The sequence below is a fragment of the Theropithecus gelada genome, chromosome 3, assembly GCF_003255815.1.
Source record: "Theropithecus gelada isolate Dixy chromosome 3, Tgel_1.0, whole genome shotgun sequence".
Lineage (NCBI taxonomy): Eukaryota > Metazoa > Chordata > Mammalia > Primates > Cercopithecidae > Theropithecus > Theropithecus gelada.
In genome coordinates this window covers 54644089-54659893 of record NC_037670.1, presented here as the reverse complement: position 1 = coordinate 54659893, position 15805 = coordinate 54644089, and the positions used below count along the sequence as shown (strand labels likewise).

General features: G+C 41.0%; 1 protein-coding gene across 1 annotated transcript in view; it reads left to right on the top strand.

Annotated features, from left to right (window-relative positions):
• The first annotated feature begins 235 nt into the window (after positions 1-235).
• Positions 236-15805, top strand: part of LOC112620181 (zinc finger protein 273) — a 33095-nt gene continuing 17525 nt past the window's right edge. Inside the window, exon 1 of the mRNA XM_025378450.1 lies at positions 236-381. Within this exon, the coding sequence (XP_025234235.1) occupies positions 379-381 (3 nt within the window). The 5' untranslated portion in view covers positions 236-378. The remainder of the gene's footprint in view (positions 382-15805) is intronic.

Sequence of the window (15805 nt, the reverse complement as noted above, 5' to 3'; positions counted from 1 at the left end):
TGGGTGGGCCTGGCTCAGTTCAGGGAGGAAGCCCTGATTGAAAAGCCTGCAGCTTAGGTTTCATTCTATCTTCTTTCAGCCCGGCAACTGAGCACATCTTCTGCCATTCAGGGCCTGAGGGGGCGGGTCCTTAAACATCATCCAATCAGAGACGCTGGGCTGGGACCCGTCCAATCAGGCACGCAGCTGGAGCGGACAGGACGGCTTCCGGGAATTGGCGGGGCCTTTGTCTCCTGCCTCAGCCGGAGCTCCGGAGCTCTGGGTCTCGTCGTCTTTGCTGTGTCCTCTGCTCCTAGAGGTTCAGCCTCTGTGGCCCCGTTACCTGCAGGTATTGGGACATCCACAGCTAAGACGCCAGGACTCCCTGGAAGCCTGGAAATGGTGAGAGTGCCGGGTCCCAGATCCCGAGAGAGGGGGAGGGGCTGGTTGGAACTGGTGGGAAGTGGCGGTGGCGAGACTCCGGCTGCCCTGCAGTCGACTCCAAAATCCGCGCCCGGGAGTTGTCCTTGGCGCAGCTCGGCCCTCAGTCCCCTTCAGTCATAAGATGGCTGCTGGGCTGGCAGCCGGGACCCCGGGCGTCCTGTCTCGTCCCTGTGCAGTGACCGTGCCCTGGCCTGGAACCCTCTCTGGGCAGCTCTGCACCCGCAGCGCCGCATGTCTCCCCGATGACTCAGGGTGCAGGGTTCATGAATAGGAAGAGCTTTGGTTCGTGGGGTTCCCAGACCCTCCTTTTTTCTATTAAAATGTATGGAAGTCACCCCGAAAATATTAAAGAATTTAATCAGACAGTCGTTCACAAATTATAGAGCACCCAGTTGTGGTTTGTAGTTTGGGGTCCATGGGAGGGGCTTGAAGGAAAGACTTTTATAAGGTGTATGATGAAGAAAACCAGTAGTTGGTTAGGTACCGTTATGTAGTTTCTTAATTTGTAAAATCAGGGTGAACATTTCCTGGTTATGTCATCAGAGGTTAATTGGTAGTTTATGGTTGGTTAAGCCTGAATTTTGTTTCCCCCAATGTTGTAATTTACAAAAAGTTTGAGTTAGATTTTTTTTTTCCATTTCTTTCTGAGACGGAGTCTGACACTGTCGCTCAGGCTGTAGTGCAATGGCGCGATCTCGGCTCACTGCAACCAGCGCCTCCCGGGTTCATACGATTCTCCTGCCTAAGCCTCCCAACTAACTGGGATTACAGGCGCACGCCGCAACGCCCAGTTAATTGTTTTGTATTTTAGTAGAAACTGGGTTTCACTGTGTTGCCCAAGCTGGTCTCGAACTCCTGAGCTCAGGCAATCCACCGGCCTCCGCCTCCCAAAGTGCTAGGATTACAGGCGTGAGCCACTGCGCCCGGCGAATTTGAGTTAAATTTTTTTTTAAATGGGGACCCTGGGACTGGAGCTACCTCAATCTGATTGCCTGCTACTTAATTATGTTCACACTCCACAGGGGACAGATTTTCCCCTGAATTTTTCACATGTGGCCCAAGCAGAATCTCAAGACTACTCCCCACCCCCAATTCCTCCAGCTTAACTCTGACTTGCAGTAAAATACCAAATTTCCAGTTCTGACATTCCGAAATGCCAACTTCCTCATCCTAATTCACATTATTTTAGTGTACCTTTTAGATACTGTATTTTAATTAATCATTTTTTGACAAAGCATTGGATAGCACTTTAGAAAAATTTTTTTCTGTTTGAAAATATTTCCCAGGAGAAGAAAGCAAAGAATCACCCCCTGACACTGTGTTGTAAAAAATGTATGCGCCTCTTTTTAAAAAAATCTTCCCTAGGCACAGAGATCTTATCAAAATGTTTTTGGGTCAAGGTTTCCCTTTGGAAACTTTATGGAGTGATGTTTCCTCAGCCACTCCTCAGCGTTTTCCTGGTTTTGAGTTTTAGTACTGTCTGGGGATAAACCAAGATACCCACAATCCCTATGTCTGCTAGAATGTTTAGTGAATATCAGCTCCTGGGTCATTTTCTCCCATAGGACAGTCTCATGTATGGAGTGTAGCTTCTCCAAAGAGCAGATGGATGTCATGAGGCTGACAGGCATCTCCTGGTGCACTTTTTTTTTTTTTTTTTTTTTTTTTGTGAGACCGTCTCACTCTGTCACCCAGGCTGGAGTGCGGTGGGGCGATCGTGGCTCACTGCAACTTCTGCCTCCCAGGTTCAAGCGATTCTCTAGTTTCAGCCTGCCAAGTAGCTGGGATTACAAGTGCACGCTGACACACCTGGCTAATTTTTGTGTTTTTTGTAGAGACGAGGTTTCACCATGTTGGCCGTACTGGCCTTAAAATAGTGTACAAAAAAAAAAAAAAAAAAACAAAACTAAACAAACTTACTCCAGTGAGGTGGTGCAAGAACTTGCAAACTAAAATGCATCTGGAGCAGTAACTGAGGTATAGTGTCTCCGAACAGGGCGGTCATTGAGCACTTAGCAGGATGGGGTGGGAGAATCAAGTGATCACGGCCTGACTTGACAGGAGTCAAACACATCAGTTTTCTAATCAGCACTGCCACTCTATGGGGGTTTATAATCTTGAAAAATTTGTTCACTTTTTTTGACTTCAGTTTTTTACTGTAAATTGCATTTTATTAGTAAAACTTGAAAGGTAAAAATTTTTTAAAAAGTGAGTTTCAGGGAGAGAAATATCTAATTATATAGTCCATTTGTTAAAAATTATCATTTATCTTTTTCTTTCCCAAAATGAGTTTAAGAATTTTCTCAGGTGTGTCTTTTATGGGTGAGATCAAACAATTCCAAGTCTTGGCTTTTAGAACGCTACCAAGGAAAAAAATAGGGAGAATCTCTTTTTAATTTTGGCTGTAGAAAATAAATACTTTTCCACAAGAGTATGTAGTAGATGATTGGTGAGTTACTTACATTTGTGAAAACATCAGTTCGTACATGCAGGGTACATTTGTGACAGTGAATATCTCTGGTCTGTGTCCTGTTATCTTGATTTCTGAGTTTAATGCTGAATTATATGGTAAAACTTGGTACCTCCCAGAAGTGTTCCCATATGACTAATTGTTTACTACATGATTTTTAATAAAAATTATAAAATAACATGTTTATCATCTAAAAGGAATGGATACTTTTGCTTTTCTTGTTGAGGTATAAAATGTAAACACCTTAAAATGTCTTCCCCTTATATGATCACTGTGTTTGAGTAATTTTGCTGGATTTTTTTAAACACTTTCAGAAACCAAGTGAATACCTCTGACATGGAAATTAAAGCTTCAGCCCAGTGACTCCAAGCTAAGGCTAATATGGAGCCTGCAAAAGGAGCTTATTAAAGGCCCAGTTAGGTTTTTTCTGGAGAGCCTCCCCTGCAGATGTCCCAGCCTGCTCACCCCAGCCATGGAAGAAGCCTTTATACTGAGAGAAGCTACAGAGCCCTGGAAAGCTGGGGAGCCACAGGCAGATGCAGTTAAGGTTAAGATGGAAGGGGATTGGGAGGGTCTTACTGAAGATAAAGTTGTTACTGTTTTAAGGTAGTTTCTAGACTTTATAAAATAAAACAAAGTTATATTTATGTACAAAAAAAATTTGAATTCCAAAGGAGTATTGCAACAGGCAAAGTACCAACTATAAGATCTTTACGGATTGCAAAGTTTAGGCAGACAAGATTAGAAAGAAGGTGGGAGGAGATGGCAAATAGAGGGTGGGAAAATTAGATTTTATATCAGAGAATGTTTTACTCTGAAGTCAGTGTGTTCTTAGCTGGGACATAAAATGGTGTATGTTGGCTCAGACTGAGGGTAGCTCAAAGTTCTGAACCTGTGGGAAGAAGATAAACTTAAGTAAAGTTTGATTAAGAAGTATTTTTTCTTAGCCACTGAGACCAATTCAGCTGTTTTTTTCTGTTGTTGTCGTTTGTTTTTTAATGAGAAAAGAAAATGTGGAGTCTGTGTTTGGTTATGTGGTAAGTAAGAAAAGAGAGCACCATCTAAGTCATAATGGGAAGGGTGTTTCCCATTACTGTCTTTCCGTAAACTGTTCCTGGAGAACAAAAAGGATGGATAATTTTATTAATCACAGCTATTTACCAGGATTATCTATGTGCTTCATCTTTCCCCACCTCTTTTCTTGGTCCTGTTTCTTCCATTTGAGTTTTCCTGTGTTGTGTCTTTTATAATAAACTGGTCAACATAACTACAGTGTTTGCTGAATTCTGTGAGTAGCTCTATCAAATTATTGAACTTGAGGGAGGTTATGGGAGTCCCAGATTTTTAAACAGTAACCCCAGTGTATAGATGGGCCTATGGAATTTGTGACTGGCATCTGCAGTGAGGATAGTGTTGTGGGACTGAGCCCTGAATCAGGGTCTGTGCTGACCCCGGGTGGTGTCAGAATTCAGATGTTAGACAATTAGTTGGTGTTAGAGAATTGCTTGGTATTCAACAAACTCTAGAGATTTGGTACCAGAGAAGAGCTATCACAGAATCCTGGCCTGGAATGGAACTCTGGGTATGTGGGAATGGGAGGCTCTGCTCTCCTGTACACAGGCTGCCACACTGCCCGTTGTCCTGTGATTCCAGGTCTCCTCCCAAGGTGAGCAAGAACTGAAAACTTAGAGGAAATGAGCTGTGATAACGGACCCCTTTTTTCCACAGCTGCCACCACAGGATTCCCATCCACTCTCAAACATACCCACTAGACATTGATGTGTCCACACCCCTCCCAGGACTAGGCACCGCCCTCAGGAATTTCACGATAGCATTTTTGATCCTGCTATTTTTTGCCAAAAATCCACAAACGTGTCTACATGTCTCTGGGCATATCCCCACCCCCGTACACTGAATCTGCAGCGGCAACCTGCTTTCTCCACCAACCAACAGTTCTGCACCACCTGTGCATAGTCTCGTCTGCCTGCATGGACACAAATCAGAGTACAGCCCCCCTGGGCCACTATCTGATAGCACAAACAAATCCTTCCACCTACATTGTACTATTCTCCACTCATGGATTTTTTTTCCTTTTAACTTTTACATTTGGTTCGTGGTACACGTGGCGATTTGTTATATAGGTAAAATTGTGTCGTGAGGCTTTGGTGTGCAGATTATTTTGTCACTGAGTTAGTAAGCATAGCACCAAATAGGTACTTTTTCTGATCCTCTTTGTTCTCTCACCCCCCACCCTCAATTTGGCCTCTGTGTTTGTTGTTCCCTGCTTTGTGTCCATGTGTTTTTGTTTGTTTGTTTGTTTGTTTTGAGATGGAGTCTTGCTCTCTTACTCAGGCTACAGTTCAGTGGCATGATCTTACTGCAACCTCTGCCTGCCAGGTTCAAGTGATTCTCCTGCCTCAGCCTCCCGAGTAGCTGAAATTACAGGCATCTGCCACCATGCGTGGCTAATTTATTTATTTTTAAAAATAGTGACAGGGTTTCATCATGTTAACCAGGCTGGTCTCAAACTCCTGACCTCAACTGATCTGCTGGACTCTGCCTCCCAAGGTGCCATGTGTTCTTATTATTTAGCACTTATAAATGAGAACATGTATTTGGTTTTCCATTTCTCCGTTAGTTTGCTAAAGATGATGGTCTCCAGCTCAAACCATGTTGCTGCAGAGGACATAACCTTATTATTTTTTTAGGGCCACATAGTATTTCATGATGTTTATATATCATATTTTGTTTTTATTAAATCTTCTGTTTTATTTTGGAGACAGGATATTCTGTTGCCCAGGCTGGAGTACAGTGGTGTGATCTTGGCTGACTGCAGCGTCAATATCCTGGGCTTAAGCAATCCTCCTACCTCAGCCCCCAAAGTAGCTGGGACTACAGGCATATGCCACCACACCTCCCTAGTTTTTCTTTTTGTATTTTTTGCAGGTACGGGGTTTTGCCACGTTGTCCTGGGCTAGTTTCAAACTGCTGACCTCAGGCAATCCAACTGCCTCAGCCTCCCAGTGTGCTGGGATTATAGGCGTGAGCCACTGCACCCGATAATATGTTTTCTTCTTTTTTTCTCTTTCACAGTCTCCCTCTGTCACCCAGACTGGAGTGCAGCGGTGCGATATTGGCTCACTGCAGCCTCCACCATCCAGGTTTGAGCGACTCTCCTGCCTCAGCCTCCCAAGCAGCTGGGATTACAGGCATGCACCACCATGCCTGGCTAATTTTTTTCGTATTTTTTAGTAGAGACGGGGTTTCAACCTGTTAGCCAGTCTGGTCTTGAACTCCTGACTTTTAGTGATCTGCCCACCTTGGCCTCCCAAAGTGCCAGGATTATAGGTGTGAGCCACCGCGTCCAGCCATAATGTTTTCTTTATCCGGTCTACTATTGATAGACATTTAGGTTGCTTCCATGTCTTTGCTCACAAGTACTATTGTGAATAGTGCTGCAAGGAACATGCATGTGCATGTGTCTTTAAAATAGAATAATTTATATTTTAGGGGGTATATAGGGTATTTTTTGGGTATCCAGGTTGCTGAATCAAATGGTAATTTTGATTTTAGTTCTTTGAGAAATCATCACACTGCTTTCACAGTGGTTGAACTAATTTATACTCCCACTAACAGTATGTAAGTATTCTTTTTTTTTTTTTTTTGCAGCCTTGCAAGCATTGTGTTTTTTGTTTTTGACTTTTTAGTGATAGCCATTCTGACTGGTGTGAGATTGTATCTCACTGTGGTTTTTCTTTACATTTCTCTAATGATTAATAATGAGCATTTTTTAATACGCTTGTTAGCCACATGTATTTTCTTCTCTTGAAGAACATCTCTTCATGCTTTTTTCCTACTTAGTTTTTTTTTTTGTAAACCTGCTTAAGTTCTTTATCAATTTTGGATATTAGACATTTGGCAGAAGCATAGTTTGCAAATATTTTCTATTATTCTGTAGGTTGTCTTTTTACTCTGTTGATAGTTTCCTTTGGTGTGAAGAAGCCCTTTAGTTTAATTAGGTCTCATTTGTCCATTTTTGCTTTTGTTGCAATTGCTTTGGGTATCTTCATAATAAAATATTTGCCAGTTCCTATGTCTAGAATGGTCTTTCCTAGGTTATATTCCAGGGCTTTTGTTTAATTTTAAGTTTCAAATTTAACTCTCTAATTTATCTTGAGTTGACTTTTGTATATAGTGTAAGGAAGGGGTCCAGTTTCAATCTTACACATAGTGCTAGCTAGTTATTCCAGCACCACTAAATAGGGAATTCTTCCCACATTCCTCTTGTCAGCTTTGTAGAAGATCAGGTAGTTATAGGTGTGTGGCATTATTTCTGGGCTCTCTATCCTGTTGCATTGGTCTATGAGCCTGGTGTGTTTCTTTTTTTTTTTTTTTTTTTTTGGTACCAGTACCATGCTGCTTTGGTAACTGCAGCCTGGTACTATAGTTTGAAGTTGGGTGATGTAATGACTCCAGCTTTGTTCTTTTTGCTTAAGATTGCCCTGGCTATTCGAGTTTTGTTTGTTTGTTTTGTTTGTTTTTGTTTCATATGAATTTTAAAATTTTTTTTCTGTTTTTTTTCTGTTAAGCTTTTTGGTAATTTGATAAAATAGCATTAAATCTGTCAATTTTTATTTATTTATTTATTTATTTATTTTGAGACGAAGTTTTGCTCTTGTCGCCCAGGCTGGAGTGCAATGGCGTAATCTCGACTCACTGCAACCTCCGCCTCCTAGGTTCAAACAATTCTCCAGCCTCAGCCTCCTAAGTAGCTGGGATTACAGACGCACACCACCACGCCCAGCTAATTTTTGTATTTTTAGTAGAGATGGGGTTTCGCCATGTTGGCCAGATTGGTTTCAAACTCCTGGGATTACAGGCGTGAGCCACCATGCCCAGCCTTAAATCTGTAAATTTCTTTGGGCAGTATGGCCATTTCAATGATACCAGTCTTTTCTGTCTGTCAGCATTCAATGATTTTCCATTTGTGTCATCTCTGACTTCTTTAAGCAGTGTCTGGTAATTCTTGCCCTGGTTAGCTGTATCCCTAGATTTTTTATTATTTTTTGTGGAAATTGTGAATGGAATTGTTTTTGATTTGGCTTTTGGCCTGGATGTTTTTGATGTACCAGAGATGCTACTGATTTTTGTACATTTATTTTGTATCCTGAAACTTTGCTGAAGTTGTCATTTTAAAGTGCTTTTCTGTAGAGAATACAGGATTTTCTAGGTATAGAATCATGTCATCTAGAAACAGGGATAGTTTGACTTTCTATCTTCCTGTTTGGATGCCTTTTTTTTTTTTTCAATTGCCTGACTGCTCTGGCCAGGACTTAGAATTCTGTGTTAAAATCGGAGTGGTGAGAGAAGGCATCCTTGTATTTTGGCAGTTTTCAAGGAGGAATTCCTCCAGCTTGTGTCCGTTCAATATGTTGACTGTGGGTTTGTCATAGATAACTCATTACTTTGAAGTATGTACCTTCTCCCCCGCCCCACCAGATGGAGTCTTGCTCTGTTGCCCAGGCTGGAGTGCAGTGGCGTGATCTCAGCTCACTGCAAGCTCCGCCTCCTGGGTTCACGCCATCCTACTGCTTCAGCCTCCCTAGTAGCTGGGACTACAGGCATCCACCACCATGCCCGGCTAACTTTGTTTTGTATTTTTAGTAGAGAGGGGGTTTCACCGTGTTAGCCATGGTGGTCTCGATCTCCTGACTTCGTGATCTGCCCGCCTTGACCTCCCAAAGTGCTGGATTACAGGTGTGAGTGAGCCACTGCTAGGTTAAAGTATGCTAGGCTAAAGTATGTACCTTTAATGCCTAGTTTGTTGAAGGTTTTTTATATTAAGTAAGTTAAATTTTATCAGAAGCTTTTTCTGCATCTGTTGAGATAATCTTGTGGGTTTTGTCTTTAGTTTTGTTTATGTGATAAATAACATTTATTGATTTGTGTTTGTTGAACCAACTTTGCATTTTAAAGACAAAGCCTACTTGATTATAGTGAACTAGCTTTTTTTTTTGAGATGGAGTTTCACTCTTGTTGCAATGGCATGATCTCAGCTCACTGCAGCCTTTGCTCCTGGGTTCAAGTGATTCTCCTGCCCCAGCCTCCCAAATAGCTGGGATTACAGGGATGCACCACCATGCCCGGCTAATTTTGTATTTTTAGTGGAGACAGGGTTTCTCCATGTTGGTCAGGCTAGTCTCAAACTCCTGACCTGAGGTGATCCACCTGCCTCAGCCTCCCAAAGTGCTGGGATTACAGGCCACCGTGCCTGGCCAAATTAGCTTTTTGATGTACTACTGGATTTGGTTTGCCAGTATTTGTTGAATTTTTCATCAATATTCATCAAGGATATTGGGCTAAATGAAATTTTCTATTTTTTATTATATCTCTACCAGGTTTTGGTTTCCGAATAATGTTCTTATATCATGAGTTGGGGAGGAGTTTCTTCTCAATTTTTTTGGAATAGTTTTTGTAGGAATGGTACCGGCTCTTTTGCGTACATCTGGTAGAATTCAGCAGTGAATCTGTCTGGTCCGAGACTTTTTTTTTTTTTTTTTTTGGTTGGTAGGCTGTTTATTACTAATTAAATTTTGGAGCTTGTTATTGGTCTGTTCAGGGATTTGATTCCTTTTTTGTTCAGTCTTGGGAGGATGTATTTTTCCATAAATTTTCATTTTTTTCTAGATTTTCTAGTTTGTGTTCATAGTAGATTTCAAGTTATTTATTTATTTATTTGTTTATTTATTTTTTTAATATGGAGTCTTGCTCTGTCGCCCAGGCTGGAGTGCAATGGCACGATCTCGACTCGCTGCAACCTCCACGTTCCAGGTTTAAGCGATTCTCCTGCCTCAGCCTCCCGAGTAGCTAGGATTACAGACGTGCGTCACCATACCCAGCTAATATTTGTATTTTTAGCAGAGATGGGGTTTATCATGTTGGCCAAGCCAGGCTGGTCTCAAACTCCCAATCTCAGGTGATCTACCGGGTGATCTACCGTCCTTGGCCTCCCAAAGTGCTGGGATTACAGGCGTGAGCCACTGTGCCTGGCCAAGTTATTTGTATTTTTGTACATTCAGTGGTAATGTTCATTTTGTCACTTCTAATTGTATTTATTTGAATCTTCTTCATTAATCTAGCTATTATTTTATTAATTTTTTCAAAGATTTAACTTCTGAATTTCTTAATATTTTGTAGTTTTTTTAATGTATAGATCTCCTTCCGTTCACATCTGATTTTAGTTTTTTCTTGTCTTCTGCTAGTTTAGGGGTTGATTTGCTCTTGCTTCTCTCATTCTTTTATTTGTGATATTAGGTTGTTAAATCTAGATCTTTCTAACTTTTCGATGTGAGCGTTTAATGGCATAAATTTCCCTCTTAACACTGCCTCAGCTGTGTTCCAGGGATACTGGTGTGTTGTATTTTTGCTCTCATTTGTTTCAAAAAACTTCTTTATTCCTGTCTCAATTCCATTATTTACCCAAATAATCATTCAAGTGCGGGTTAAGTTCCATGTAATTGTATGGCTCACTGTAAACTCCGCCTTCCAGGTTCCAGTGATTTTTGTGTCTCAGCCTACCTAGTAGCTGGGAATCACAGGTGCCCACCACCATACTCAGTTAATTTTCGTAATTTTAGTAGAGTCGACATGGTTTCACCATGTTGGCCAGGCTGGTCTTGAACAGATCTGAGGTGATTCGCCTGCCTCGGCCTCCCAAAGTATTGGGATTACAGGCGTGAGTCACCATGCCAGACCATTTATGTTGTTTTAAGATGGAGAGTTCTGTAATTTCTATTAGGATTATTTGACCAAGTATTGAGTTTAGGTCCTAATATCTTTGTTAATTTCCTGCCTCAATAATCTGTCTAATAGTGTCTGTGGGGTGTTGTTATCTCCCACTATTACTGTGCTAGAATCGAAGTCTCTTCATAGGTTTCCAAGAACTTGCTTTATTCATATGCACTCATGAATAACACCTCTTTTCTTCTGTTTTTCCCTCGCCCCCATAAACATTCTTTAAAGTGCACACAGTGTGCCCAAGGTTACTGCTTAGATGCCAGAATCCAGTTATCTACTGAGTTCAGATGTCCAAGAGTTCAAGAGTATGTCCAGAGGCCTGGCTGTTGTAGGAGAAAATATAAATTAGAAATAAGAGACTTTATTACTCTGTTTCCTGAAAATAAGGGAGAATATTTTGCTCTTCTCTGTTTTCTTAAAGCATTTAGATTATATGTAGATATTTTTCTGCTTTTTTGAAATGTATGTAAATCATATGAACAGCTAAATCCTTTTTTTTCTTTTTGACTCAGGGTTCATTTTAGTTTTTTTTTGTTTTTTTTTTTTTTTATTTTATTTTATTTTTTTTTAGACAGTCTCGCTCTGTGTCACCCAGGCTGGAGTGCAGTGGTGTGATCTTGGCTCACTGCAACCTCCGCCTCGTGGGTTCATGCAATTCTGTTGTTTTAGCCTCCCGAGTAGCTGGGACTACAGGTGTACACCACCATGCCCAGCTAATATTTGTATTTTTAGTAGAGATGAGGTTTCGCCCTGTTGGCCAGGCTGGTCTCGAACTCCTGACCTCAGGTGTTCCACCCACCTGCCTTGACCTCCCAAAGTGCTGGGATTACAGGCCTGAGCCACCGCACCCGGCCAGCAACTTGTTTTCTATTCCTGCAGATGCAGTGGTTGTTTCACAAATCACAAAAAAACTAAATATAAACACAATAAAAATTCCTTTAAACTACATTGAAATTTTCCTTTCTGTGTCTCTCTCATCTGTCTGTATTTTGTTTTTATTCTGTACATTTTAAAAAAAATCAATGACAGAGAAACAGAAGAAGAAATAAAAATACTGGATCCTTCATCTAAATCCTGGGAATTACTGAACATTTAGTGCTAGCTCCCAGGGTGTTATGAGGATTCAATCACATAATGTGTTATTCCCAGTGAAGTGCTGTGTAACATACTCTTGAGAGTGAGAATACAGTGAACGCAGTGTCTGCTTAATAAACATTGCAGTGTACATGTGTATGTGCTGTTTTCCAAATGCAGACTTATTCAGACATTGCTGCCTTCTATTTCATCTGTAAACTTTAAAGAGACAGCAAAGAAGATACTTTAGGGTGGAGATGGATTGTCTTCATTTGTGTTGTGACAAGAGTGCTGAGTATAAGCTACACTTTGCTGTGCCTGCTTCCTCTAACTAGTGCTAATAATGAGCCTAAGGGGGGCAACATCAGCATTGACAAGGACTTGTTTAAAACTCTCATTCATGGTCCCTTTCCAAACCTGCAGAATCACATTACATAGAGTGGGGCCAAAATCACCAAGTGATTTATAAGCTTGTTAAAGTCTGAGAAGCAATGCTTAGTTAAGTGGTTATCAACTCAGGCTTCTAATGAGGATTACATGGCCAATTTGCAGAAATCTTTTTACTCGTGCCCTTTCCGCAAGTTCTGTTTAATGTCCTTGGTGGAAGCATCCATGTTGTTTTAATTATTAGATTGGTACAAAAGTAATTGTTGTTTTCGCCTTTTTTTGTTTTTGAGACAGATTTTTGCTGTCGCCCAGGCTGGAGTGCAATGGCTTGATCTTGTCTCACTTCAACCTCCGCCTCCTGGGTTCAAGCAATTCTTCTGCCTCAGCCTACCCAGTAGCTGGGATTACAGGGATGCACCACAATGTCCTGGTAATTTTTTTTTTTTTTTTTTTAAGTAGAGATGGGATTTGGCCATGTTGGTCAGGCTGGTTTGAACTCCTGACCTCAGGTGATCCACTCGCCTTGGCCTCCCAAAGTGCTGGGATTATAGGCATGAATCACTGCACCTGGTCTGCTTCTGCTGTTAAAAAAACAAACAAATGAACAACTATTATTATTACTTATTATTTTTATTTCTTTTTCCTTGCTATTAAAAAGAAATTGGCAGCAACAACAATTACTTTCACACCAACCTAATGAGTGCCTCAGGTGATTCTAGAGTGAGAACAGAATCAGCTATGAGGGGTTCAAAATACATTCATAAGAATTAATTTCTGCCTTTGTACTAAAGGGTGGTCACAGGGCCAGTTCTGTTTGAATTTGGTAGGAACAGGACAGTGCAGCCCATACTGCCATTACTGTAACAGAAATTGCTGGTGTCTGTGGCAAGGGAGGGTACCTGAGAACAGAGAAAGAGAAACTTTATTTTTATCTCTGTGGAGCAGCTCATTGTTCCTGAATCTTTGCTGTTATAAAGAACAGAAATGGGTGGACTTTATCTGTTTTGGACTTTTTCTTGTCATCTGCCTGTAGGTGTGGTGCTAGCAGGTAAACAGGTGGTGCTGACACTTCAAAGGCATATTCTCAAGATGCAGGTGTAATTTGTCCAGAGAATCTCATCTGAGAAGGAATCCCAGAGAAGGAGGAGAAAAGAGGAAAAAATGGCCTTTTTTTTCTTAGCTAAACATGTCTCAGATCGTGCCCACTCTTCCTCCTGGAATGCCATGCGTTTAGTACTTGTGAACCTTTGCTTCTCTACTTGCAGTTTTCTTCCCAAATAAGTTTATTTTAAGTACTTTAAAAAGTTCTTATGATAGTCAAGGGTCTCTGAAAAATACTCCTTTCCTATATACCAGAGCCTATTGTACTTTCTCTACATCGTGGCTTCTTATATTCCATGCAGAATTCTCACCATGAATTTGCGATATGCAACATTAAAAATGTTTCCTTTGTGGCTGTGGATACTCAAAATTCCTGTTGGGGAAAAGCTGGTGCCGAGACCAGCTTGGTTGGGGGGACCCTAACCCAGCGGCGCTAGAGGAATTAAAGACACACACACAGAAATATAGAGATGTGGAGTGGAAAATCAGGGGTCTCACAGCCTTCACAGCTTAGAGCCTCAAACAGAGATTTACCCATGTATTTATTGACAGCAAGCCAGTGATAAGCATTGTTTCTATAGATTATAGATTAACTAAAAGTATTCCTTATGGGAAATAAAGGGATGGGTTGAAATAAAGGGATGGGTTGGGCTAGTTATCTGCAGCAGGAGTACATCCTTAAGGCACAGATCACTCATGCCATTGTTTGTGGTTTAAGAACTCCTTTAAGCGGTTTTCCACCCTGGGTGGGCCAGATATTCATTCCGGTAAACCCACAACCTTCCAGCGTGGGCGTCATGGCCATCATGAACATGTCACAGTGCTGCAGAGATTTTGTTTATGGCCAGTTTATGGCCAGATTTTGGGGGGCCTGTTCCCAACAAGCTGGGGTCATTTGTAAATATGGAGAACATGTAATGTTGGGGTTCCATTTGTGTTCTCCATTAGCTCTATGCAAAACAGAATTAACAAAATGCTTATTTAAACAGGATGACATTTATTACCCAAAAAGTTCTTTAAAAAAATTTACTCAGAGATGGCCAAACATGGTGGCTCATGCCTGTAACCCCAGCACTTTGGGAGGTTGAGGTGGGCAAATCACCTGAGACCAGGAGTTCATGACCACCCTGGCCAACATGGTGAAACCTCATCTATCCTAAAAACACACAAATTAGCTGAGTGTGGTGGCGCATGCTTGTAGTCCCAGCTACTAGGGAGACTGAGGCAGGAGAATCGCTTGGGCCTGAGAGGCAGAGGTTGTAGTGATCAGAGATTGCATCACTGCACTCCAGCCTGGGCAACAGAGTGAGACTGTGTCTCCAAAAAAAATATATTAGGAGAAAATACTCTCTATGGTGTTAAAGACTACTTAAAATTACTATTAAAAATAACAACATAAGCCAGGTACGTGGCTAACGCCTGTAATCCCATGCACTTTGGGAGGCTGAGGTGGACAGGAGTTCGAGACCAGGCTGGCCAACATGGTGAAACTCCATCTTTACCAAAAAAAAAAAAAAAAAAAAAAAAAATCAGCTGGTCATGGTGGCCGGCTCCTGTAATCCCAGGTACTTGGGAGACTGAAGCAGGAGAATCGCTTGAATCAGGGAGGCGGAGGTTGCACTGAGCCAAGATTACACCATTGCACTCTAGCCTGGGCAAGGGAACAAAACTGTCTCCAAAAACAAAAACAAAAACAAAAACAAAACCACACACACAAAATAACAACGTAAGAGTTATCTGTATCTTAAAGAGGGCATAAAACTGATGTTTATGTATGGTTACATTCAGACTATAATTTGCTTTTGCGAGGGGCAATGTTGAAGCAGCGATGCTGTGTTTTTCTGTGTGCCTCAGCACATCATACAAATTTGTGCTAGTTCAGTTGACGTTAGTGATTCCTTTGGTATACCTATGTAACAGAACATGTAACCCAGAACTTATGTATAGTAAAATAAAAGAGCTCCCTGACAGATTTATTTTTCTTACTATAGAGTTATTTTTCTCTTCTTTATTAAGTATCTTTATGCAGCTGATGTGCATAAACCGTCACATTTAATCTGGAAGCTGCCCTTGTTTCTTAGGTTTCCTTTGTATATATTTGTCTTTGGAAAATAAAGGCTCTCATCTTTGTTTACAGGCCAGAAAATCTGGGAAAAACACAGGCTCTTCCACTTACTGGATGTTTGACAAAATATTCTTCTTGGGCCAAAAACATTGGCATTACTGGTGAGCTTGTTAAAAATTTGGAAACTCAAACTTTATTCCAGATCCTCTGGAAAGAAAATCTGCATAACAAGATCTCCAGTTTATTATTGTACACATTAAAATTTTAAAGCTAGCTTGTAACACAACATTTCTTTCTATCTGAAAAATATACACAGCTCATTCTGTATGATGTAAATATAGCACGCACAAATGTACATGTTTGTGTTTGTGTCATTAATTCTATACTTTATTATCTAGAAATGTATCATATATAAACTGCTATTGTGGATCTTCTGCCACTCTTTTCTCAGAGTTGGAGAATACATTTGAGAATATTTCTGTTTTGAA